Genomic DNA, 24,411 nt, shown 5'->3' with positions numbered 1-24,411 from the left:
CGCTCCTCACACTACTTCTCATCCCCACTGAAGACCCCAATGCCACTAGAATGGGGACAGGCTGACAGGACAGGACACAGTCGCCTTTTCAGAAAGCTGAGAGCCGCAGAGCAACCTTTATCCAGCTGTCTGGTCCCTATAGTACTCCTGCGTTGTCTAATTTTGGCCTTTTGACCACCTCACGAAAGAGCTGGGTGGGTATTGTATTGTGTTCAGTTTTCCAGGGAAGAAACCGAGGCTCAGAGGGCGCGTGGCTGGCCTGCAGTGAGAAAGAGCCGGAGGCCAGCCCATCGGGGACCCAGACCTACATGGCTACTACAGCCTTGCCCTGTGCCCCCCAGCTTTCCAGACTTCGCCTTCCTAGGAAACACTCCGAATGGCTCCTGAGGCCCCAGTCTTCATGCAGCCTGGGTTCTGAGGCCCACAGCCAAAGTGGTAAAAATGGCAGAGGAGAAAGCCACCCTCTCTGTCCCAGCATGTCCCTCCTGAAGCTCAGCCAAGCCTGGGCCAACACTTAGGCTAGGTAGAAACGGTCCCAGCACCCCACCTTCTGGTACGAACATGCGCACACCTGTTCCAGGCTTGGTGAGTCCCATCTCGGGGTGAAGGGTGGGGGGGCTAGGCCCAGAGGTGCCCATTCCCAGGGCCTGGGGGCTGGCGGTGGCAGCTGGGGCAGGGCCTCACCTGGGCATAGTTCTCCGCTCGGGTGAGGAGGGGAAGCTCATAGGCCGTGGAGAAGTGGGTCCGAACCTGCTGCATCTGCCCGAAACGTTCCCTCTTCCTCCACTTGGCCCTCCGGTTCTGGAACCAGACCTGCAAGACAGCAGTCGTCACAGGGGTCGGCAGCACACATCACTTCCTGGAGCCCCCTGCCCTCCACCGCGCGGGCTGGGCCGTGGGGCTGCAGAAAGGGTCTGCCTCAGCCTTGAGCCTCTAGCCTCACAATCCAGAATCATCAGTGCAGAGTCTGGAAGGCAGCTCACCCCCAACTAACCACAGTGGGACCCTGGGCCAGACTTCACCTTTCCAGGCTTCAGAGTACAGAGCAGGCGAGTGTCACACCCACACAACGCGACGCTGGCCATCCTAGCAGTCACCTAACCGACCCCGGAACAGTGTGGCCTAACCTGCCTCGGGCTGCAGACTCCCAAGGGAAACCTGAGGGGAACCTGAGAAAAGCTGTGATGGCTCCTCTGGAAAGTCATTTTCTGGATATTCATGCATACGTGTGTGTACACACACACACACACACACACACACACACACACACACCTGCTATCATCTTCCACAAGCTCCCTGGGGCCAGTCCATTGGCCCAGAATAAGAATTCCTACCTGCCTGAGTCCTCTCTGCAGCCTTCATGTTGGCAAGCCTCCCGCCTCAAGCCCCCTGTGCTAAAGGTCCCATGGGGAACAGGGGTTAAGCCGAGCAGCAGAGGCCCTCAGGGATGACTTCATGGAGGGGGGGGCTGGGCCGGGCCTGACTGCAGAAATAGCAGGGCCCACTCAGGAGACCCCAGGAGGTCGCGCTGCCCCGCTGGCGGGTGGTGGGAGAGGAAGAATGATGGACGCAGAGGTCAGATTGTGGAGGGCCTTGAGGCCCGGGTGAGGGGCTTGCCCTTGGTGTGCTCGGTAGGGGTGGCCACGGCGAGATCTGGCCTGACTGAGGAGGAGTGAAGACCCACCTGTCCCTGAGCAGGGACAGATGTGGCGTTGCCTTAATTGGGGACCTGGGAGGGGGACGGTGGTCCCTGAACCAGACGTGTGAGCCGTGGTCTTTGATGGGGCGTGGGGGTCATTGGGTCCTTTCCCTGTGCAAGAACATTTCCGGCAGGTGAGAACTTTCCTGAGCTTTGTGGGCAAGAGCTGGACTTGGGGCCTGCCACTCCTGCCCATGATTTGGGATCTGGGGTGTGAGAAGGGAAGGGATCAGCTTCCAGACCAGAAGTGGCTTCAGGCTGAGTCAAGGGCAGGCCTCAGATCCCCAGATGGGGGCTTTATCAGCTGGAAGTGCACCTGCCAGTGGACTCAGGTGCCAGCGGGCCCACCCCAACGGCTCCCCGCCAGCAGCCTTGCCGAGAGCACGGAGCATCCTCAGAAGAGGGAGAAGGAGCTGGCTCCGCCTGGTCTGGCTTCTGCTGTGCTGGACAGCAGAGCCCCGTCCTAGCTCCCGCATGGCTGCTGGCCTCAGTTTCTGTATCTGGGAAATGGGGCTGATATCTGTACGGGTGTCCTCACAAGGGTGGTGCCTCACAGAGCAGCAGGTGAGAGGTGAGAAATGCTGTCCGAGAGCTTTTAAGAGGACTTCACACTTGTTTATAGCTCCTGACCTTTCTTGCTGTCTTTTGCTAAAAGACGTCAAAGAAGCTGGGGTGTGTGTGTCTCGTGTTAGTGTGGGGAGGGTGGGGTCGGGGGGGAGCATGGGGCGGCACCTCAGTTTCCCTCCCTAGTCCCAGCGGTACATGTGTGCGGGCACAAGTGTCACGTGCGCACACCCACACACGCGCGCGTGCGCACACACACACACACACACAGAAGCTGGCATGGCTTTGAGAGTCATTGCGCCTCCCCGTCTTGAGTCGGGCGCAGGAGGAGCACTCGGCCCCTGCTCCAGAGCCTGCCGGCCCGTCCCCTCCAGGGGCTCCTGGGGTCGGGCCCCCGGCCGCCTGCCGAGAGCCAAGGGCGGATCGGGTCTCCTCTCTGTGCCTCTGAAACGGGATCCCCCTTTATCAGTGGCCTGGAATGGGGGGCAGGGGGCAGGATGAGAGAATGAATCAGAGGAGCTTGTTTTCATTTCATGTTTAATTTCCTGCAGGCTTAGCTCCGTCTTTCCGCTCCTTCCTCAGCCTCCCAGGGTTTGCTGGGGGGGACGCCAGGGGGAGGGGTGAAGCCCACTGGAGGCATCAAGATATATGGCTCCAGTCTTTCTCTGGGGGGTGGGGGGGGTGGAGAGAGGGTGAGGAAAAGTCGCTGTGGCCGCCACTGTGGGGGGTTTGCAGGGAGCCCCATGGGGGGGAGGGCAGAGCGGCAGGTGGAGGGGTGACCTTGGAGGTGTCACTCAGGCTCTGGACAGGCTGGGGGCGGGCACAGTACAGGGCGTGGGGGGGTGTTCAGCGGTCCCAGAAGTGGGAGGAAGGGCAGAGTGGGGGGTGATGGAATGTGGGGGAGCGGCGGTGGGGGTGCTGGGTTATCTGGGCGGACAGTGGCGGGGGAGAGCCGCAGAGATAGCGCTGTCTTTGGGATGGGAGTGGAGGAGGGTTAAAGACTCAGAGAGATGGGGAGGTGGGGGGGCAGCAGAAGCGCCCAACCCCTCCTCCTGAGCCTGCAGCCCTGGGCCCTGCTCCCTGCACAGGCCTGGAGCTCTCCTGCCCCGGGGCCTGAGCTTCATTAGCCTCGTGGCTCTGCGGCCTCCTGGGGCATCAGCCCATCCACTGCGTGGCGGCCGGGCATCCTCAGGCCCCTCTGAGCTCACGCTGGAGGCTCGGGGGTCAGGCGCGGCTGTCCTTCCATCCCTGGGCCCTGGAGCCTGGCGCTCCGAGAGCTGTCCACAGATGCTCTGTGCCTTGGGGCTCTGCGGCCCCAGCCTGGCTCCACGGGACACCCCTAAGGGGGACAGGGGACCACGAGGTCCAGCCTTCCTGTCTGCATGTTGCGCCCCAGGACCACCCCGCTCCTGGCCCACCCTGGCCTGGGCCTGCTCAGCACAGGCCTCTCCCCAAGGAACCAACCGTCTTGGCGGGGGCTTCAGTAACCGCAGCCCATCTGGGGCCAGGGCGGGGTGGCCCAGGGCGGGGAGGCCTCTGTCTTATTGTCTTCAGACACCAGCTGCGGAGATTGGAATCCCAGACAGCAGAGAGAGAGGCCCCTGCAGCCCCTGGAGCAGGGCCAAACCCCGAGCTTCTTCCCAGGAAAGGTCCATCTTGGAGCTGCCCACCCCCTCCCTGTCCCCACCGCCACTCTACGCCAGGCACCTGGCTTCCCACCAGCTGAGCACGGGCCCCCGAACAAACTCGGCAGAGGCAGGCAGGGGGTTCCACCATCACTCCCCCCAAACCTCAGGGCACTGCCAGGCTCGATCCAGAGGTCTGACGCACATGGAGATCCCACCCACCCTGCTGCCTTTATAAAAAGAAAAGTCTCAGAACAATATGGCCCATGTCCTGGCACAGCAAACTAAAGAAAAGAAACACTGTGCGGGAACTCAAGAGTCCTGGATTCTAGTCTCAGCACCGCCACGGAGTCACCGTTCTTGAGTTACCTGGCCACAGGTGATCACGTCCCACCTGTGGGCTTCTTCCTCCTTACCATCAAATGAGAGGACCCGATGATCCTTTCCAGTGCTAACACTCTATACTCTCATGATCCTCTCCTTGGATGATAAGAGAGGCGACATGTCAGCATCTCCCTTTCTGCCTTGGCTGCTGGGAAGCTCGGGGTTGAAATTCGTGCTCAGTGGCAACGATGATTCTTAGCCTAGACGTCTGAGGTAATAACCTTCCTATTTCATGACACTGTTCTTGTTTTCAGATGCAACTAAGTCTTTAATCATAGCTGCCTCAATGCCTTTACGGAAGTTGGCATAAATGGGTATGTGTGCATGCACGCAGAGGGGACACTCTGCTTTGGCTGTGTGATGGCACCTCAGAAATGTTTTACATGACCGTCATTTCCATGCTTTGTACTAGAAGAGCCATCCTTCTCTTGATACTAAGTGAATTCTACTCCTGGGCACTCCCATCCCCTTGTAAGGAACACACACTGTGCAGAGGATGTGCAGAGGTCTATCCCACGCCAACCCGGAGCCTACAGGAATGTCCCACAACTGGCCGCCCCCTTCTTCACAGTCTCCTTCGGTTCCTCCCAATTCACAGGCTGGGCTGAGGCCAGGTTCTGGGGTTCCTGTCCAGACTCTGAGGCACATGAGGTCACATCGTGGCTTATCCTGATGCAAGTAACAGAGTTGGTGTGTGGAAGCTTCTGGAATGACAGTTGAGCCTCAGATGCTCTGCCTTTCTTCCCCAACCACTCAGCAGGCACTGGACAGGACTAAGAAGGGGGTAGCCCGACCCCAGGAACTTGTGGCTGGCTAAACAAGCCAACTTCGGTTCGTTTTGGGTAGTACCTGCAGTTTCTGGATGGCCACGTATGTATGGTTATTGCTGGTCCTTTTCTGCATGATCCATTTTGAAAGAAAACGGCTCTGGACTATGTTACAGTTGCTCTGCCTTGTTACAGAGAACATGGTTGAGACTGAGGAGCCTTTTACTGATGCCCTTCGGGACGCTCTGCTGAAGGTTCTCTAGTGAACTGAGGCAGCAGGGGGCGCCCTTGGGGCCTGCGGATAACGGAAGGCTCTGTCCTGGCACCGAACCCACCCACTTCTGAGCTGAGGCCAGCCCAGATGAGATGTGTTGCTTTAAAAAAAAAAAAAAAAAAAAAAAAAAACAAAAAAACCAACAACTGCTCTTTGCTCTCAAGCTGTTGACTTACCCAGCCTCCTGGAGGGGAAAAGCTGCTATCTGAAAACACTTTATTTGCCATTTCTAACATGCTCTTGGTTGGAAAAGTAGACTGAGCATGGCATTTATTTATGTGAAGCTGAAGCCCGAGCTTTAAAGCATGGGTTTGTCTCCCGAGTTTTGGGTTCTCAGAGGTCTTTGCTTCCTTTCTGGTTCTTTTCTTGCTGTAGCTTCATGCGAGGACACACCTCTCTGGACAAAGGAGGTCCACCAATCTACAGATATTTATCTTTTGCCCTTGTTACTCTGAATTCAGCCTTCTCTAATTGGTAGGAATACAGTGATGAACAATCAGACAGTACTTGTCCTCAAGCAGCTCACATTGTAGTGAGAGGAGACAAACATAATTTAAGCCAGTCATAAATTCTATAAAGAAGACAAAACAGGACAGTGTGATAGAAGGTGACCTGATTTGCTTGTGTTGTATCGTGTTGGTTTGAGATGGGTTGGGTTGTGTTAGGTTGAATGTGTTGGCTTGGGTTATGTTGTGTTGGGTTGGGTTCTGTTGGGTTGTGTTGAGCTGTGTTGGGTTGGGTTGACTGCATTGTTTGGGTTGTGTTGTGTTGGGTTCTGTTGGATTGTATTGAACCATGTCAGGCTGGGTTGACTGTGGTGTTTGGGTTGTGTTGTGTTGGGTGTTTCAATGGCTGGATGGTGGTAGGGGGCTACTGGTTTAGCCATGATGGTGGAGGAGGAGGCAGCCATCCTAGGCAAAATGAAGAGGTGGAATGTTCTCTTCTTCTGTCCATTGGACTGCGGTGGATGTTTTTAGGTTTACCCTGCTTCCTTCCTAAGAGATAGGCTTTTGAGGGCATAGATGAGTTATCTTCTCCTCTGTGAAAGGGCCTGAACACCCATACCACAGAGAGCCTAGAAATACACTAACCGCTTCCTGCACCTCCCCCGGGGCCCTCCTTCTGTCCCTGCTCCCGCCAGAGCAAGAGGCCTGGTATTCAGGTAGATAAAAGCAGACTTGCTCTGGTTGGAGCAGGGACTGGGGTAAAGAAAGCCCTGGTGCAGTTGAGGGACGGTCAGGTGGTCCCAGCTTTGGCCACTGGCCCGATGGCAGGCCCTCACCTCTCCCACCACCACCGCCGGGTGCCATCACTGACCTGCACACGGGCCTCGGTGAGGTCTGTCCTCATGGCCAGCTGCTCCCGGGCGTATACGTCGGGGTAGTGGGTCTTCTGGAAGACCTTCTCCAGCTCCTCCAGCTGGTAGCTGGTGAAAGTCGTTCGGTTCCTCCGCTTCTTGCCCTTGTTGCTCTCAGAGTCGGCCTTCTCCAGCGGGCTGGGGAGGTCGGCGCTGGCCTGGTCCTGGGGCCCCTTCACTCCAGCCTCCTTCACACTGAGGTAGCTGCTGTCCATCCCCACGGTGTCAGAGTCGGGTGGCAACTCTGGCTCACCCAGGGAGCTCTCTTTGGCTGGGGGTGGGGAGGGGGGAAGAAATGAGGTCAGAAACCAGTGGCTGAACTGAGCAAGAAAGAAGGGAGGGGCAGGGCCCTCCCTCAGCCAGTCCCCTCTCAGCGTCCCACTGGATTCGAGGTCAGGAGGCCCAGGTTCTAATCCCGGCTTGCTCCGCATCACTTGCCATCAGGGAAATACAAATCAAAACCACAATGAGATCCCACCTCACACCAGTGAGAATGGGGAAAATTAACAAGACAGGAAGCCACAAATGTTGGAGAGGATGCGGAGAAAGGGGAACCCTCTTGCACTGTTGGTGGGAATGTGAACTGGTGCAGCTGCTCTGGAAAACTGTGTGGAGGTTCCTCAAAGGGTTAACAGATCTGCCCTACGACCCAGCAATTGCACTGTTGGGGATTTATCCCAAAGATACAGATGCAGTGAAACACCGGGACACCTGCACCCTGATGTCTATAGCAGCAATGTCACAGTAGCAAACTGTGGAAGGAGCCTCGGTGTCCATCGAAGGATGAATGGATGAAGAAGACGTGGCCTATATATACAATGGAATATTCCTCAGCCATTAGAAACGACAAATACCCACCATTTACTTCGATGTGGATGGAACTGGAGGGTATTATGCTGAGTGAAGTAAGTCAATCGGAGAAGGACAAACATTATACGGTCTTGTTCATTTGGGGAATATAAAAAGTAGTGAAAGGGAATAAAGGGGAAAGGAGAGAAAATGAGTGGGAAATATCAGGGAGGGAGACAGAACATGAGAGACTCCTAACTCTGGGAAACGAACAAGGGGTGGTGGAAGGGAGGTGGGTGGGGGGTGGGGGTGACTGGGTGACTGGGCACTGAGGGGGACACTTGATGGGATGAACACTGGGTGTTATGCTATAGGTTGGCGAATCGAACTCCAATAAAAAAAAATACATAATCCCGGCTTGCCATTACCGTGCTGTGTGACTTTGGGCAGATCCATTTCCATCTCTGAGCCTCTTTGCCATCATCTCAGAGTGCACCCCCTTCAGCACCAACATAATATGACTCTGGGTCAGCCAATCTGATCTCTCAGACCTTGAATCCCCACCCCCACTGACCCTAGGCTCCTCCTTCTAGAAGGATTCCCTTTGCCAGGACTTTTGCTTTGGATATGGGGAATGCCAACCCAGTGCCTCAGACTCCTGGGGAAGGGGAAACTAATTCAGCATCCACGTCTGGCCCAGTGGGGCGGCGGCGAGGAGGAAGGCAGCGTCGAGGCAGACGGGAATGCCCCTCCTGTCCTAGCCTGGTCCCGCTTAGGCTCAGCAGGAGTGTGGAGAGCCCCCTGCCCCCAAAGGATCCCGCGCCAGGGGTCACGCCCCACCCCCTCCCCGGGCTTCACCTACCGCCCACGCAGGGTCCTGCCTCCTCCAGGCAAGTGGTGCATTTACTAAGGAGCCCGGGCGGCACCTGTGTCACGTCCCCACCTGCATTCCCGGGGACACTGACACGAGCGCCCAGGCAGATTCACACTAAGCTGGCGGCCTGGGAATGCCGCCACTGCCATCTGCCAGGACGCGGCTCCGCGGGCCGATTCCCAGTCGCCCAGCGCTGGAAAGGAGCGGTGGATCTAAGTAAGTCAGGGGTGAGGGCGTGGAGGCCAGTGGGGGTGCGGGGGGCGGCGGGAGTAACTGGTCCGTGTCCAAATGGCCCAGTGAGCCCCCTGGGCAGACGCACTGGCCTCAGAATCAAGGTTAGAGGGACACCTGGGGGGCTCAGTGGTTGAGCATCTGCCTTCAGCTCAGGTCGTGATCCTGGGGTCCTAGGATCAAGTCCTGCATCGGGCTCCTGAAGGGAGCCTGCTTCTCCCTCTGCCTGTGTCTCTGCCTCTCTCTGTGTCTCTCATGAATTAAAAAAAAAAAAAAGAATCAAGGTTAGAGCACGGTCTCTAGAGCCGGTGAAGGATATGAATCCCACACATACTGCACTCCAGCTGTGTACTAGGACAGTTCCCTTATCAGCTTCGTGCCTCAGTTTCCCCACCTATAAAATGGGGATGAAGATACCTGTGGGATCTCCCTCCTGGGGTGGTGTGGGATTAAGGAGGCCACCAGGCAAAGCCCTTAGCACGGCGGTGCGGGCGGGCTGCGTAGGTTGCTGCCTGTAATGGTATCCCCAGTTCTGGGATGGACTTCCGAGCAGCAGGGGGCTCTGGCCCTGGAGACGCCTTCCCTTGGGAAGAGCAGGCAGGCCCTCCCCAGAGCATCCGCGTGTAGAGACGGGTGCAGGTGCTGGCCTGGGAGATGCTTGGGCCCTTCTCGTGGCCCGTGACTCCCGTGGAGTGCGGTCGTGTGCGGGGCGCAAGCACAGAGTAGTAAGGCCTCCGGGGAGCCTCTGAGAAGCACAAGTACAGGTTCCGATTGACACCAGCACATGTGTTGGTGTGAGCCCCTCTGAGGGGCAGGGGTCCAAGCGGTGGGCACGAAGGATCAGGACTGTGCCTCCCGCTCAGGTCCCCTGACAGCATCCATGTCCTGGGGGCTGAGGGTTCGGGCTGGCTCTCCTCCGTAGCTTTCTGTGTGCCCTGGGGGCTCTCTCGATGCTGGGGAGGTGGGAGGGACATCGGCCTGGCATCCCCACCTCTCTCTCCAGAGCACCGAGGAAGGGAGTGGAGGTGAGTGCCTGGAGCCCACTGCTGGAGGCCACCAACCACGCTGATGCCAAGGGGGAGGTTGACAGCTCCCAGGCCTCCTGCGGGGGACACCCACGCGAGCCCGGGCACACGCAGACCGCCACGGCTTCAGTGACAACATTATGCAAACTGCAGCTGGCAGTGGGGCCAAGAGCTTTCAGCGAAGATATTTATCTTGCTGGCAGACAAACAAGTTTTATGTTTTGGGTTTTTTTTTTTTTTTAAGAGAAGAAATCCCACCCAGCCTCACCAAAAATAAACATCTCTGTTATGCAATTTCCTGGAGGCCAGACTGGGGGGCAGCCCCTGCCCCTCCTGCACTGATCTCCAGGCCCCATCCCATGACCCCACAGACCCTCAGAGTGTCCTCTGGCATCCGGCCTGGGACGGGGACCACCCCGCACAGCAACAGGGGCCCGGGCTGCACGGGGAGCTGCATGTTACAGAAACCGAGGGTTGTAGGGAGCAGCCCAAACTCCTAGTTTTAACTGGTGGGAAGCTCACGCCAGAGAGAGCAGGGAATGTGTGCTAATAAGTGACAAAGCACAGCCTCTAGGTCCTGGATCGGTCCTCTATTCCTACCCTGTGGCTTGGGGCCTTTTCCCGGGGAGACGGGGTAGGGCCAGAGGAATGCAGGGAGCTCCCATAATCGAGGAGTCCTGCTCTGCTCCTCCTGGGGGGCAGAAGGACCAGCCTCTGAGGATGAGGAGGGGAAGACACGGCCCCTGAGAGGAGCCCCTCCTTGTTGACCTAGGTCTGGTCTTAGCCAGTGGGCAGACAGCAGAGCCTCCAGTCTTCTATGGCGAGAAGTAAGAATCCAGTTTCTCGTACTACTGAGACCCAAGGAGTGGGGGAAAAACAGGGAGACAGCACAGTGTGCACAAAGGCCACCGGACCAGGAGCTGGAGGTCCGCTCTTGGCCCCAGCTCTACCATGAGGTGCCCGTCACCTCGGATGACTCTTCTCACATCACAGAGTCTCCTCTGCAAATGCAGTGGCTGTGCTCCATCTGGAGCCGGGGGGCGGGGGGTGGCAGGGCTGTGGCACCGCCTCAGCCCAGTGGAGTGTCCCTCCTGCCCAAGCCACCACCGGGGCCTTCCCTGAGGGTGTGGGGTGGCGAGAAGAGGGGACAGGGATGGGGACCTGTCTGCATCCAGGCAAACGTCGGCCAATTGGGAAGGCTTAGGGATGGAAGGAATTCTGGCAAACGGATGCTTCGGCTCCTCAAAGAAGAGGGAAGAGAGCCTCCTCACCTCAGTCTTCACTACTGATCATTTTGCTTTAAATCTGGAGACTGGGTCTCTAGTTTCAATGGCAAAGAACAATTCCCCAAGGTTCCATGGCCCACCCGATGGGTCAGAAGGACAAGCCAAGGCCCTCTCAGGGGCTCAGTTTGAAGATCCCAGACTGGGGTGAAGAGGGGGTCTATTGCAAACTCTTTCCAACCTGCAGCATCTCCAGCAGGTGCTGCCGCGGGGGCTGCGGTGATGGCCAGCTTGCTGCCAACAGGACAGCCGGGCCTTTCATCCTGAGGTCCAGCCCATGTCTGTCTCTCGGACAGTGTGGCTCGCTGGTCCCGGCTCCAGCTCTGCAGGGCCCTTCCCGGGATGGCCACCACACCTCCCCGAGTCCTCTGTCCTGACTAAACAGCTGTGGTTTTGACTCCTGTTCTCAGGTGGCCCCACATTTAACAAGACTGACACAGTAGGTGCCAGGGATGGGCTGCGGGGTGGTGCTGGGCCCCGGGCAAAGCCAGCACTTTGCTCCCCAACCATATGATCCTGAGGAGCTGGGTGGAGAGTCAGGCGGGTGGCCCCAGGCCTGGGTGCTTGGTCAGGATCCAGTCGCCCTGCAGTGCCCTCCTCAACAAGGCAGCTGCTGAAAACAGAGGACCCCACAACTCACGAGGAAGTACCCTTGACCAAAGGTCACCATGGACCCCCTTGGTCTCCCTCCCATGCACCCCCGGCCACCTGCCTGGAATGCCCTCCTTGCCAGCTGACCTCCAAGATCCAGGCAAGAGCCAGCTCCTCCAGGAAGTCCTCCCAGACTGCCACAACCCTACGGATCCCTTTATCCTCTGCTCAGCCTCTCCAGTTCCTGCCTGGGTTTCTGACTAGTATCTAATCAAGCCCTGAGTGTCCATTTCCTGCTAGAGAACCTCAGTTCCCCAAGGGTTGGAAACTCATGTCGCTGTGTCGCTGACTCTGGGCTGAGCCCAGGATGGGGCTGATGGCAGATGTACAGCGAGAAGTTGCTGAAGAATAAGTGAACGACTCTAGCAACCAAATACTACGGGCTCTCACTCTGTCCAGCTACCTTCATGTGCTACTGTGAGCCAGCTGCACGCAGAAAGGGTTTGTGGAACAAATGAATGAGCCAATTCATCCTGCCAGACGAGGAGGAGATGGGTGGGTAGGATACGTGAAAAAGAGGCTTGCAATCACGAATGCCTCCACGGACAGCTGGCAGCGGAAGGAGCAGGAGGGGATGACTGGCCAAAGGGGAGGGGGAGAAGGCCAACAGACACTGAAGGGTGTCAGGGGACAGGGGAGAAGCAAGAGGTGGCATTCACAGAAGAGGCTCTAGAATTTAATCGTCCAGGGAAGCCAGTCCCAAAGTGGCTCCCAGATCTGCCAGGAGCCAGCTCCATCCCCACCATGTGGCCACAGTGGGATAAAGGCCCCTGGGAGACCCTCAGCTTGCCCTGCTTCAGGGCCAGGCTTCTTCAGGGACGAGAGCACCATGCTGCACGAGGCTGAGCCGTAACTGAGCCCCCGGGGTCCAGGCCACCTGCCTGCAGGTCTGGCTTCCCCCGCCCTTCCTTCCATATGCACTCGGCCCTGGCACCATGTTGGTGCCCCTCTCCTGAGAGGGCTCTGTCCTCGTTCTGGGGCCCAAGACCATGTAATTCCGATCTGCAGCTTCCCAAGGGAATGTCCCGATGTGGATATAAACCCCAGACGGCCCAGAGGAATCAAGTCATGTGCATACACAAAACATCAAGAAGAATCCATGGCTGCCCCGCCCAAGGTCTGCATGCAATGGCAGCCACGATGGTGCGGCATGCCCTTCGAACAGCCCTAGGTACATATTTCCATCAGCCACTTCTGATGAAGTAGAAGCATTTGGTTCAAGGATATAGTCCTAGTCAGGAGCCCCAGAAGGTCCCTCCAACCTCTGCCAGAACTCCGAGAAATACAAGAGATGGAAAACCTCTCTTCCTTCCCTTACCCTCTGCTGCTTGTCCTGGTTCAGCCGGGTGATGTCACACTAGGCCCATCTAACCTTTTTTTTTTTTTTTGATACAGAAGCCCTTGAGAGATTTCTGAAAGTGACTGTGATTTTTAAATTTTTAGAATTCTTCATGACTGATTTCAAGAGAGGGTACTTCTGAAGCGGGGAGGATGCTGGAGGCCTCTTTGTGTGTATTCAGTTCTGTGTGCGCGGATGGGTGCCCTCGGGCATGTGGCACCAGTCTGCAGTTGTGAATGGGTGTGGGGAACACATGTGTGGTTGCCTGCGGATGGGTCTGTGCAGCAAGCAGGCCCACAAGTAGGATGTGTGCTGCTGTGTACGGGGATTTGTGCAAGTGAGCGTTACTCTGCAGACACACATAGGTGAGTATGGACATAGGAGCGGTGTGTGTGTGTGTGTGTGTGTGTGTGTGTGTGTGTGTAGTTGCGCACAGGCCCATGCATATGGAGTATATGTCTAAGGGGTCTGAGTAATTTTATCCTCCATGGTTTTGATTACATCTATTTTTCCTCCAAACATCTGCTTTGTGGGGGACATGCGGCTCGCTCTGTTCTCGGGTGAGCTGGCCTCGCACACCCTGTGGCAGAGTGCACAGCGCCGATGTAATCTCCTTAAACAAAACAGGCCAGCATGAGGCCCTTTCATGCTATTTAAAGGGCACCGACTAAACCCACTGCTGTCCAAACAGTCCTGTGGGGGTAGGGGCGAAGGTTAAAGGTGAGCCATTGATCACGTCCCCAGCCCACCTCATCTGCCACTGGGCTCCATCCGGAGCTCAGCCTGGCCAGTCCCTGGTTTAGCTCCGGGCCCAATAAATAATCCCGAAGGGGCAGCAGTAACTGAGGAGACATTTCAGGGAACGTGGTCTCACCGGGTAGAGGCAGCCGGCGTCCCTGCCCTTGGGGAGCTGCCCATCTGCGGAGGACCGCAGGAGGTGGAAGCTCAGGTGCTCAGGCCAGCCACCCGCAGGTGATGTAGCTGAACCCCTGCTCCCCAACACAAGCTCCAAAAATGTCTCTTAAAACACAGGAGGTCCGAGAGACTGTCACAGACCATGGGAGGGTAAGGAGACTTGTGGCCTACCTGTGGTGTCCTGGATTGGGTCCCAGGAAAGGGACATCAGGAAAAAACCAGTGACCTCTGAATAAAGTGTGGGGTTTAGTTAACAGAAAAGAGAAAAGGGAAAAGACACACAAAAAAGTGGATGAAACATCTACATAGACACTTCACCCGGCAAGACATACAGGTGGCAAAAAAGCATGAAAAGACTCTCCGCCTATCATCCAGCCTGGAAATGCAAACTACAACCCCAGGGAGAGAGCACCACGCACCTACTGCAAAGGAGGTGGAAAACCCGATGGCACCAGGTGATGACGGGGCCGAGGAGCAAGGGAAACTCCCATGTCACTGGCGGGAAAACCGAGCAGCAGTTACACGATTAGACACACGCTCCCCAAGTGACCCAGCAACTCCACTGCGAGGCATTGGCCCGGGAGACACGAAGACTTATTTTCAGAGGAAAAACACCAAACCTGCCTGCAAATATTTACAGCAGTTTTGCTCAGAATCATCCCAAACGAGAAACAACCTAAAAGTCCCCTAACAGGTGAATGGATAAGCAAACTTGGAACCTCTGTGCAAGAGGATAGGACTCAGAGATAGAAGGAGTGAGGTATTATCCAGACAATGGCATGAAGTAACTCTCAAAAGCAGCATTATGGTCTGTAAAAGAAGCCAGACTCAAAATTTACATATGTATGACTCCACTTATTTATCATATGACATCCTGGGAAAGACAACAGCCTGAGGATGGAGAACAGATCACTGGTTGCCAGGGGCTGGGGGGGAGGAGGGCTTGACCACACAGGGCCGGGATGGGGACCCATCCTGCACCCCAGCTGCGGTGGGGAGTATGTGAATCTGCACAGGAATCTGTGAAGATTCGAAAAACTATACACCCCCCGGATTTTAATTTTGCAGCACGTTATTATAAAAATGAAAGGCATGTACACTATACAGAAAAATATGCAATTGTGTTTCAGTATATCAGAGAAAAACTCAAACCAAACCAAACCAAAACAAACCTAATGAATGAAAAGTTTGCATGTCTTCACCCACAAATCCCACTTCCAGAATTTATCCTAAAGAAAGAATTACGGATGGGCACAAAGAATTAGCTGGAGAGAAGGTTTGTTATATGGAAAAACCAAAAATAACCAAAATGCCCAGTAATAGGAGATTGGTTAAACAAAGGATGTTATTTTCATAAATAGAAGATCCTTCCTGATATTTATTCTGCAAATTGTTTCTTTCTTGGCATCTAGCACACATTATTGTGTATTTATTTGGGATATTTCCCCCTTGTTTATTGTCTCTCTCTGCCTTCCATAAAACGGGGAGTATATCTGAATATATTTGCTTTGTCTACCCCTGTCCAGTGCCTACTAATTGTGGCTGGTAGGCAGTAGGGGTTCAATAAACATTTGATGAGCCAATGAATGAAACCGATGTTCTAAAAGAACAGCATTTTAGCATCTGGCAGGATGTTCCTGTTATAGTAAGTAAGTCTCATCTTTAAAAATAGGAGAATGGAGTATCTATCCTTAGAAAATTCTAGAAGTTTCCTGAGGTGGGAATATAGGTATATGGGTTGATGTTCCTTTTATCTTTTCTGGTCTGAGTTAATTTTCTATTTGTCCTACCATGAACAAGAATTGCTTTTATCAAATTGCTATTTGAAAGCAGCAATTAAAATCCCAAATGATAGGGGTGCCTGGGTGGCTCAGTTGGTTAAGCATCTGCCTTTGGCTCAGGTCATGATTCCAGGGTCCCCGCTTGGCAGGAGGTCTGTTCTCTCTCTCTCTCTGTCAAATAAATAAATAAGATCTCTAAAAAAACCCCAAGAAGAATCCCAAATCATGATTGCTTTCATAGGGTGCTGGACTCTGCCGTGAAATTTTGGGAGGTGAGAGATGAGCACCAATAAGGGTGGATGGAAGAAGAGAAGGGTAGGGATGATTCAGAGAAAGGCCACTTTTGTGGTGGGGATTGGGCGCTGTCCTCATAAACTGGGTGCCCCATACCTCTTGAGTTTTCTTGGGCACTGGAGGCTTCCAGACCACAGGCTTACGTTCACCTCCCAATGAGTTTCTCTGCTGTCAGGCCCACCACCCTCAAATACAACCAGACACACACATCTGATTATATTGTGACCTTCTCTAAAGGCTTTCCCTAGCACCCAGAGCTCTCACTGGGATTGCCAGATAAAACACAGGGTGTTCAGTTAAATTAGAATTTCAGAGAAACAATGAATGATTTTTAATATACATATGTCCTAAATACTGCTTGGGAAATACTGAAAATAAAAATTTTTCCTTGTTACTTTGAAATTCAAATTTAACGGAGCATTTTGGTTTTATTGTTAGGGCTTTTAAAAAAAATCTTGTTTAGTTTTTTGTTTTTTTGTTTGCTAAATATGCCAACCTTACAAATCAGACTTACTGTGGTATTTATGATTGCCCAGACAGGACTAACGTCTGCCTACTGTATAGACTTACCTCCTCTCACCCGCCACCTCGATTCTAGTCCCACAGACCCACTTTCACTCCCCCAGAACACCACACAAATATAATCATTATCCATGTTCCATATGGAAAAATGTTAAAAATCAATAAGCTAAGTGAAGATAAACCAAGAAAAAAAAAAGTATAACACACAAACATAAACACACACCCAGGGGGACACAGTTTTTCCTATGCCTTTTTTTAACCTAACACAATATCCAGGACATCTTTCCATGCTGTTCTCTATTCTTCTACCATCACATCATTTTTAACGGCTGCATATTATTCCGCCAGAAGGACAAGCTCTATTTAGCCAATACCCTACTGCTGGGCAACCGGGTTTCTGATTGTTTGAAATTATAACAGGCCTGCGATGAACATCGTCATAGTTAAATCTTTCATGCATCATGGTGAAAAAGTTAGAAGAAACTCCAAGAACTAGAAAAACTCAACTGGAGCCTATTCACATTGGAAGGTCTCTGATACACACGGCCAAACTGTCTTTCGGAGCCACGGTGGTTCCTCAGCTACTTGCATGCCTGCCTGCTTCAGGGCTAGTGGCGGTCATCGTGTTTCAAAAATCTTTGCCAGTGTGATAAATGAAAGTGAGCTCTTAAAAAAAAAAAAGTGAGCTCTTGTTTGAATTTACATTTTTATTACTAGCAAAGTTAAATCTTTCCTCTGTTAGATTCCTTCTTTTGTGGATTGCTTTTACTGGACTCCCAAGATTCAGGGCAAGGATGACCCCTGGACTGGACTTACCTCTTGAATACTAATTCCTTGCTTTCTAGTGTATGTACCCACCCTCCCAACCCCCCACTCGAGTGTGAGCAGTCCAGAGCAGGGCCTCCCCGAAGTGCAGCTGGGTCCTGACCCAGGCCTGGGCTCCTGCTGCCTTTGCTTGCTCTGTACGTCCTGCTGGGGGGTGACCAAGGGCACTCATAGGGGAGGGACCCAGGCCACAGGGCTGGGCTGCAGACCCAGGAGGGCCTTGATCTGTCAGCACACACTGCTGTATGGGGTGGCTGTGGCATGGGGGCAGGAAAGTGGGATGAAAAACCCACCTAGCCACAGGGCAGGGCACAAAGGACCAAAGGTGACCCTGTTGCTGCTATGGCCCTGCACAGACCTTTTGGCTTCTCTGTGTCCTCATTTCAACAAATATTGCCTGGCTCCCTGCCAGGGAGTGGGGATGGAGTTATGGAGGGGGCACTTCTCCTTGGGAAGTCACAGCTGAGGAGGAGTCCCCAGGCCCTGGGACATGATGCTCAACCAAAGGCGAGTTCCCTGGTCCCCTGCCTGCTGGAAGATTCCAGAGCCCCACTCCCAGCTGGCCAGGATCAAGGCTGCAGTTGCTCCTCCTGCCACCAGGAGGCACTGCAGTCCCAATTAAGTTCCTTGGGGGCAGAAGGCGGTCCCCAGGGCCCCAAGCCTTGAGGAGGTTTCTGGAAGTTTGCTCCAAAACCAACGCCCCACCTGAGAGGGTTTGCCAAACAAGCAGCTCTCCGGCCCTACTATGTGTCTGCCACTATCCTGGCACCACAAGGGGGTCACAGCAGAGATGAACGAGATGCGTCCCTGCCCTTCCCCACAGAGCACATTTCCCCTCCAGTTCTGGGGGCTCTCACGTTCTCGACTGAAATCAACCCCCTCAAAACTCCCACACGGGGGCTCTCATGAGTGTCCTCACTCCACAGAGACACAGAGAGACAGGACTCCTTGAATGTCACCAGCAACTGAGTGGTGGCTTATTTCCTAAAGCCACCTCCCTTGGTGGGGACCCTGGGGAATCTGGGTCCTCCAGCTGCTGGCGAAGGAGCCATGCAAAGGCCCCCCCAACACACCTGGTGGTTTCTCACCCAGCTGGCTTTCTATGTTGTGGGCAGATCTGTGGCCAACTCGTCTGTGGGTTCTCCTGGAGGGGGGGGGGCATCACAGGGGCAGGGGAAGCAGCCCCTGACCGCTGCGCCACCCGCACACAGAAGCTCTCTTCGTCCTTCTCACACTGGCTGGGGTGGTCTTCTTGGGGCCCAGAGGCTGAAGGGGGCTGCCCAGGGCCCAGGAAGGAAAAGGAACTAGCAGTGTGCTTTCCCAAAAAACCAGTGACTGGGCCTTGTGCTGGACCCATGACCAGGACATCATCCATCAGGCCGCCACCACGCAGCCACAGTGTGAAATGCATCCAGAACCTGTGGCCTGTGGGAGTTAGTGGCTCATCCAAGAACCTACAAGTGGTCAGAGGCAGAGCTAGGGCTTGAACCCCCTGCCTGGGCATCTTCTCTGCAGGACAGAGAAGAGCCTCTGGGGGGCAGAGGCTCCATGCAAGGCTGGGATGGGGCAGCCAGGAGATGAGGTCAAGAGGAAAGAACAAGATCAAGAGTCCCAGGAAGCAGCTCCTCTCAGATGCTTCTCTCACCAACCGTCCCACCTTCAGCGCCACCCCCGAGACAACTCCTTCGAACATCTGGGATTTCAAATGGGGACCCATGCCTTTCTCGTGGGACCTCGGCTTCGGGGTCTCCTCCATCCCCCAGCCTGCACCCCATCAATCCTCTCCCCAGCACACTGTCTTGTTTTCCATTTGTTCTCCTCTAAAAACGGAAGGATTCAGAGGAAGGGGTTATGTGTGTGCAGCTCCCTTTTAAGCAGTGTGCAAGGAAACAACATGTATGTGTGTGTGCGCGTAAATCAGTACATGCATGTATATGCAGAGAGCCTGCAAGAGGGGCTGAGGGTCACACAAATACAGAAAGACTTGGCGCAATAGGGACCCGCAATTCTTTGTCCTCTGCTTCTAACTTTTCTCTTAGCCTGAAACTGTGGCCAAACAAAAAGTTTTTTAAAAAAAGAAGTATGTGGATCATGCTGTATTATATATTTGAAAATTGCTAAGAGAGTAGATCTCGAGAGTTCTCATCCCAGGGAAAAAACTGTATTGCAACTACGGAAGGTGACAGGTGTTAGCTAGACTTACTGTGGCGATCATTTCTTGACATATCCAAATATCAAATCATTATGTTGTGAACCTGAAAATGATATAATGTTCTATGTTAATTATACCTCCATTTAAAATTTAAATTAAAAAAAGATTAGGACTACAAAAAAAAAAAAAGGATGTGGGTGTGAATGGGAAGAAACCACCTTACACAGGAATCCCCTTTCTGAAGGTGGCGTCAATAGGAATTTGAGCAGGGCGTGCACTGGAGTGTCCTTAGCAGCCACTGCCATCCCCGCCTTCACAAATGGGCCTGCACACCAACAGCAAAATCCCAAGGCAGATGTCAGCTCTGGGAATGAACCTTGCTTCTCCAGCCCTCTGAAAACTCTCACTTCCACGGAAGCGCCCGGTGACCCAGTCGGAGCACGTGATTTTTCTAGCAGCATTTCTAAGACCTGTAGGAGGCATATTTTGTTAGCAGAGGTCAAGCTACCCTTGGAACTTAAAAGTAAAAGAAGTACTTTATTTTTTGAGGCCATTATAATTTCACCTTGCTTACAACTGATATGAATGAGTGAGGTTTCCTTGTCTCAAAAAAAAAAAAAAAAGGAAGAAAAGGGAATTATAAGAAAGCCTCTGACAATAGCTAAAATATGTGCATGGCAGATGAATGGATAAGCAAACTGTGGTCTCTCCCTACAATGGAATGTTATTCAGCCTTAAAAAGGAAGAGAATTCTGATCTATGCCACAACATGGATGAACCTTGAGGACAGGCTGATAAGTGAAATAAGCCAGTCACAGAAAAGCCTCTGCTCCTGTGAGGTACCTGGGGTGGTCAAGTTCACAGAGAGGGGGCCCCTGGGTGGCTCAGTGGTTGAGCATCTGCCCTTGGCTCGGGGCGTGATCCTGGGGTCCTGGGATGGAGTCCTGCATCAGGCTCCCCACAGGGAGCCTGCTTCTCCCTCTGCCTATGTCTCTGCCTCTTTCTCTGTGTGTCTCTCATGAATAAATAAATACAATCTTAAAAAAAAAAGTTCACAAAGAGAAAATGGTGGTTGCCAGGGGCTGGGAGGGGGTGGCAAGTTAGTGGTTAGTGGGTATAAGAGTTTTGCTTTTCCAGGATGAGAAGAGCTCTGGAGATAAATGGCGGTGATAGTTGTACAACATTATTAACATATTTAATACCACTGAACTGTGTACTTAAAAATAGTTCAGGTGCTAATTATTCCCCAATTAAAAGACAGTTTTAAAATGGGGCACCTGGGTGGCTCAGTGTCTACCTTGGGCTCAGGTCGTGATCCTGGGGTGCTGGGATCAAGTCCCACATCAGGCCCCCACAGGGAGCCTGCTTCTCCCCTGCCTGTGTCTCTGCCTCTCTCTGTGTGTCTCTCATGAATAAATAAATTTAAAAATCTTTAAAAAATAGTTTTAAGATGGTAAATTTTATGTTACAGGTCTCTTTCATCACAATCAAAAAATTGAAAAAAAAAAAAAAAAGTAAGTCCCCTAGCCAGTGTTCCCTAGGGCCTGTGTGCTGGTTTCGGCTCTACCCAGGGCTAGGTCCCCTCCACCTATCAGCTTCCACCCCCAAGTTCCTTTTCTCATTGTCTCTTGATACCGTGTCTGGGTTTCCATCTCTTCACGCCCTCATCACTCGGTCCACTCAGGTGTCCATTTATGGACCATTTCCCCTTGGTCGTGGCCTTATGGAGAGGACAGATTGGGTAACAGTGGTTAATTGTCCTGGGGCCCAAGAGCAAGAGCCCTGCATCCTGCACACAGCAGGGTCTATAAGAAGGATGGTCAGTTTTGCTTGAAAAGGTCCAGGGAGGTTTCAGTGATGGTGTGGCCTTGAACTGAATGCTGAAAACCAAAGACATGCTACATTTTATGGTAAAACAGGACACCTCTAACTCTCAGGCCAGGCAGGTCCTAATTAATTACCATGGAGGAATCTGAGATGGGAGCCTCCCCCCAGGGCTGGGGACAATAATAAAAACAATCACATAATCCCTCTGAGTGGTACCAACCCATCCACTAATTTCATGAAAAGCCCACTTACGATTGAACACTCTTGATGTTTAGTATGGTGGGGTGGGGGGCTTGACCTCAGCCAGAACTCACCCCCTGCCCCATTAGCTGTTCCCCAAGGACACTGAAGTTTCCTGGCTCCTCCCTTCCAGCCCAGCCCTGGTCTCAACCCCAAGCTCGGCCTCCCATGGCTGGAGGAGACCCTGGAACCTTACAGGGAGCTGGCCTGGCCAGTCGGGTCGCTGCCAGAGAAGCAGAAGGAGCCTCACAAGCCCTCCCCTCACCCCAGCTAGAAGCCCCAGAGCTTGGGGACCACACGCCCCCACCTCCCCAACACCTTACAGGGAGGATGTGGAGACTCTGGGCCATCCCACAGCCTGTTAGGGGAAGATCTCCGTCTCCCGACTTCAAATCAGCCCTGTGGTGTGTCTGCAGTTTTGCTCCTCTCCACCTCCACCAAACCATACAGCCTGGGGCTTGTCCCTCAACATCTCCCACAGAGCCCTTCTGAGCCTCCATCCCTCCTCCATCCCTCCGTCATCCCTCCTCCATCCCTCCTCCCCAACAGGGAGAAAGTCTGCTGTCCCCAGCCACCCCCACGGAGACACTGAAATAGCACTTTTCAGACCCAAGGCAGGCCAAATGGAGAAGTTTAAATCCTGCCCCAGGCAAAATGAAATGAATGAGAAATCTTTGGAGTCGGACAGACTTGATTTCTGATTTTGCCAATCATTTGCTTCACTCACTCACGCACTCATTCATTTGTTCGTTCATTCATTCATTCATTCACTCAGCAACATTTCTGGAGGACCAGCTCTGTGCAAAGTTCCCGGTGGTGGAAATACAAAGCCTGATTAAGAACTTCCTTCAAAAGGCCCACGGTCGTGAGGGGGGCACTGATTACGGCGTAGGGTGCTGGACAGAGCTGGGGCACCTAGGCAGCCCTCAGGGGAGGGGGATATTTTTAGGGGCCAAACCAGATCTCTATAAAGCAGGGGCTTGGAGGCAACAATTTGATGGCCTGAAGCCACGCTTTGCTAGCACTTAACAAAAGATGAGGAAATGTCGGTTTTCCCTACCCAAGAAGTGGAGGGAGTTCTAAATTTAGTAGGTTATGGGGAAGGCTCCCAAGCCAGCTGTGGCTCTGCTGCTGAAGGGTGTGACTTGGCCTCTGTGTGCCTGGGTCTCCTCACCTGTAAAGTGAGGCCAATACTGCCCACACCCCAGAACGTTTGTGAGTTTTGAATGAAGCAGAGTGCAAGAATGCATATCCCTGCCGGAGACACAGCATGATCTCTACCAGAGGGAGTCCTCCAGGAGAAATTAATACATAGGTTATTTGGGGCCAAGTCAGGCCAGGGCAGCTGCAGGAGCTATGCCAAGTCACCCCACCTGCACATGTCCCCTTGTGATCAGGGCCCACTTCCCACATCTATAACAAAGACTGGGGCAGCCCCGGTGGCGCAGTGGTTTGGTGCTGCCTGCAGCCTGGGGTGTGATCCTGGAGATCCGGGATCGAGTCCCACGTCTGGCTCCCTGTGTGGAGCCTGCTTCTCCCTCTGCCTGTGTCTCTGCCTCTCTCTCTCTCTCTCTCTCTCTCTCTCTCTCTGTCTCAATTAGTAAATAAAATCTTAAAAAAAAAAAAACAACCAAAGACTGTCCATGGGCTGAGACGCTTGAAACCACAGTAAAAACAAGATGTTAGATTTATTTTGTTCAATACTTACTTAAAACTATAGTTTTTTATTTTTTTATTTATCTACGATAGTCACACACACACACACACAGAGAGAGAGAGAGGCAGAGACACAGGCAGAGGGAGAAGCAGGCTCCATGCACCGGGAGCCTGACGTGGGATTCGATCCCGGGTCTCCAGGATCGCGCCCTGGGCCAAAGGCAGGCGCCAAACCGCTGCGCCACCCAGGGATCCCCCTATAGTTTGTTTTTTAAAGAAAGACCTTCCATAAATACGTTTTAGCCTAAGGTACATTGCAAGGTGAAGGCACAACGGAGAAAGGAGAATTGTAATTTTAACCACTGCTTTGATGACAAAGTTCGGGTCAGTTGTAAACTACTTATAAAATCCTCACTCCCCCGTACGCTCTTGGTGACATCTGGACAACTTGCCTAGGCGGGCACCCCAATGTTTAACTGCTCAAGAATTTGTCAGTGGGAACATCTAGTGCCTTCCACCCGCTGTATCATCCGAAAGGCATCTGGGGTGGGCAGTGGCAAGAGGGGCCATTCCAGAAATGTACCACTAGCTGCTGTCACAGAGAACTGGGCTCGCTGATTCAGGGCGGGGTCTGGCCCCTTGAGCTGGGTGAGCCCCAAGTCACCTTCCCAGGCTGGTATCACCACCTCCCTGTGAATTCCCTGCCATACTCTTCTTTGAGCTTCCCTAAGGCCCCTACCAATTAAATCACTCATCACAAAGCATCACAAGAGAAGAAGGGCAGCCTCTGTCATTGGATGGGACCCTCACCAGAGGCAGGGAAGGCATCTGGCTGTGCTCTGTCACCCATGCTGCCCCCAGCGAATACCTGTTGCTGAATTAATCTTGTTAAACAAATGAACATCTCAGCGGAAGGACCATGTGGGCCTGCAGAGACTGCTTCTTCCACCAAAATCAAGGGTTTTCTTTCTCCAAGAGTGTTTATTCAAACCTAAAGAATCATTTATAAACTGAAAAAGCAAGAAGATTTTTCTCCCCTTGGGCAAGAAAGGAAAACTAATGGCTGAATTCATTGTAAGCCTGCCAGTTAGTGTTCTGAGATTGATAAAGATGGATAAGATTATTCTATCTCAGCTTCAAAAAGTTCCACCTTTGGGCAGCCTGGGTGGCTCAGCGGTTTAGCGCTGCCTTCGGCTCGGGGCCTGATCCTGGAGACCTGGGATCGAGTCCCACGTCGGGCTCCTTGCATGGAGCCTGCTTCTCCTTCTGCATGTGTCTCTGCCTCTCTCTCTCTCTCTCTCTCTCTCTATGTCTCTCATGAATAAATAAATAAAATC

At 53.3% G+C, this 24,411-nt stretch overlaps 1 protein-coding gene across 1 annotated transcript in view; it reads right to left on the bottom strand.

Annotated features, from left to right (window-relative positions):
- Nucleotides 1–24,411, bottom strand: part of ALX4 (ALX homeobox 4) — a 45,715-nt gene that overhangs the window by 6,026 nt on the left and 15,278 nt on the right. Inside the window, exons 2-3 of the mRNA XM_055315134.1 lie at nucleotides 6,631–6,941; nucleotides 685–813 (exon numbers count right to left, since the gene is read on the bottom strand). Of these exons, the coding sequence (XP_055171109.1) occupies nucleotides 685–813; nucleotides 6,631–6,941 (440 nt within the window). The remainder of the gene's footprint in view (nucleotides 1–684; nucleotides 814–6,630; nucleotides 6,942–24,411) is intronic.

Source organism: Nyctereutes procyonoides, unplaced genomic scaffold (genome assembly GCF_905146905.1).
Source record: "Nyctereutes procyonoides isolate TBG_1078 unplaced genomic scaffold, NYPRO_anot_genome, whole genome shotgun sequence".
NCBI classification, from domain to species: domain Eukaryota; kingdom Metazoa; phylum Chordata; class Mammalia; order Carnivora; family Canidae; genus Nyctereutes; species Nyctereutes procyonoides.
Note: the sequence above shows the minus strand (reverse complement) of the source record. Positions and strands in the feature narration are given on the sequence as shown.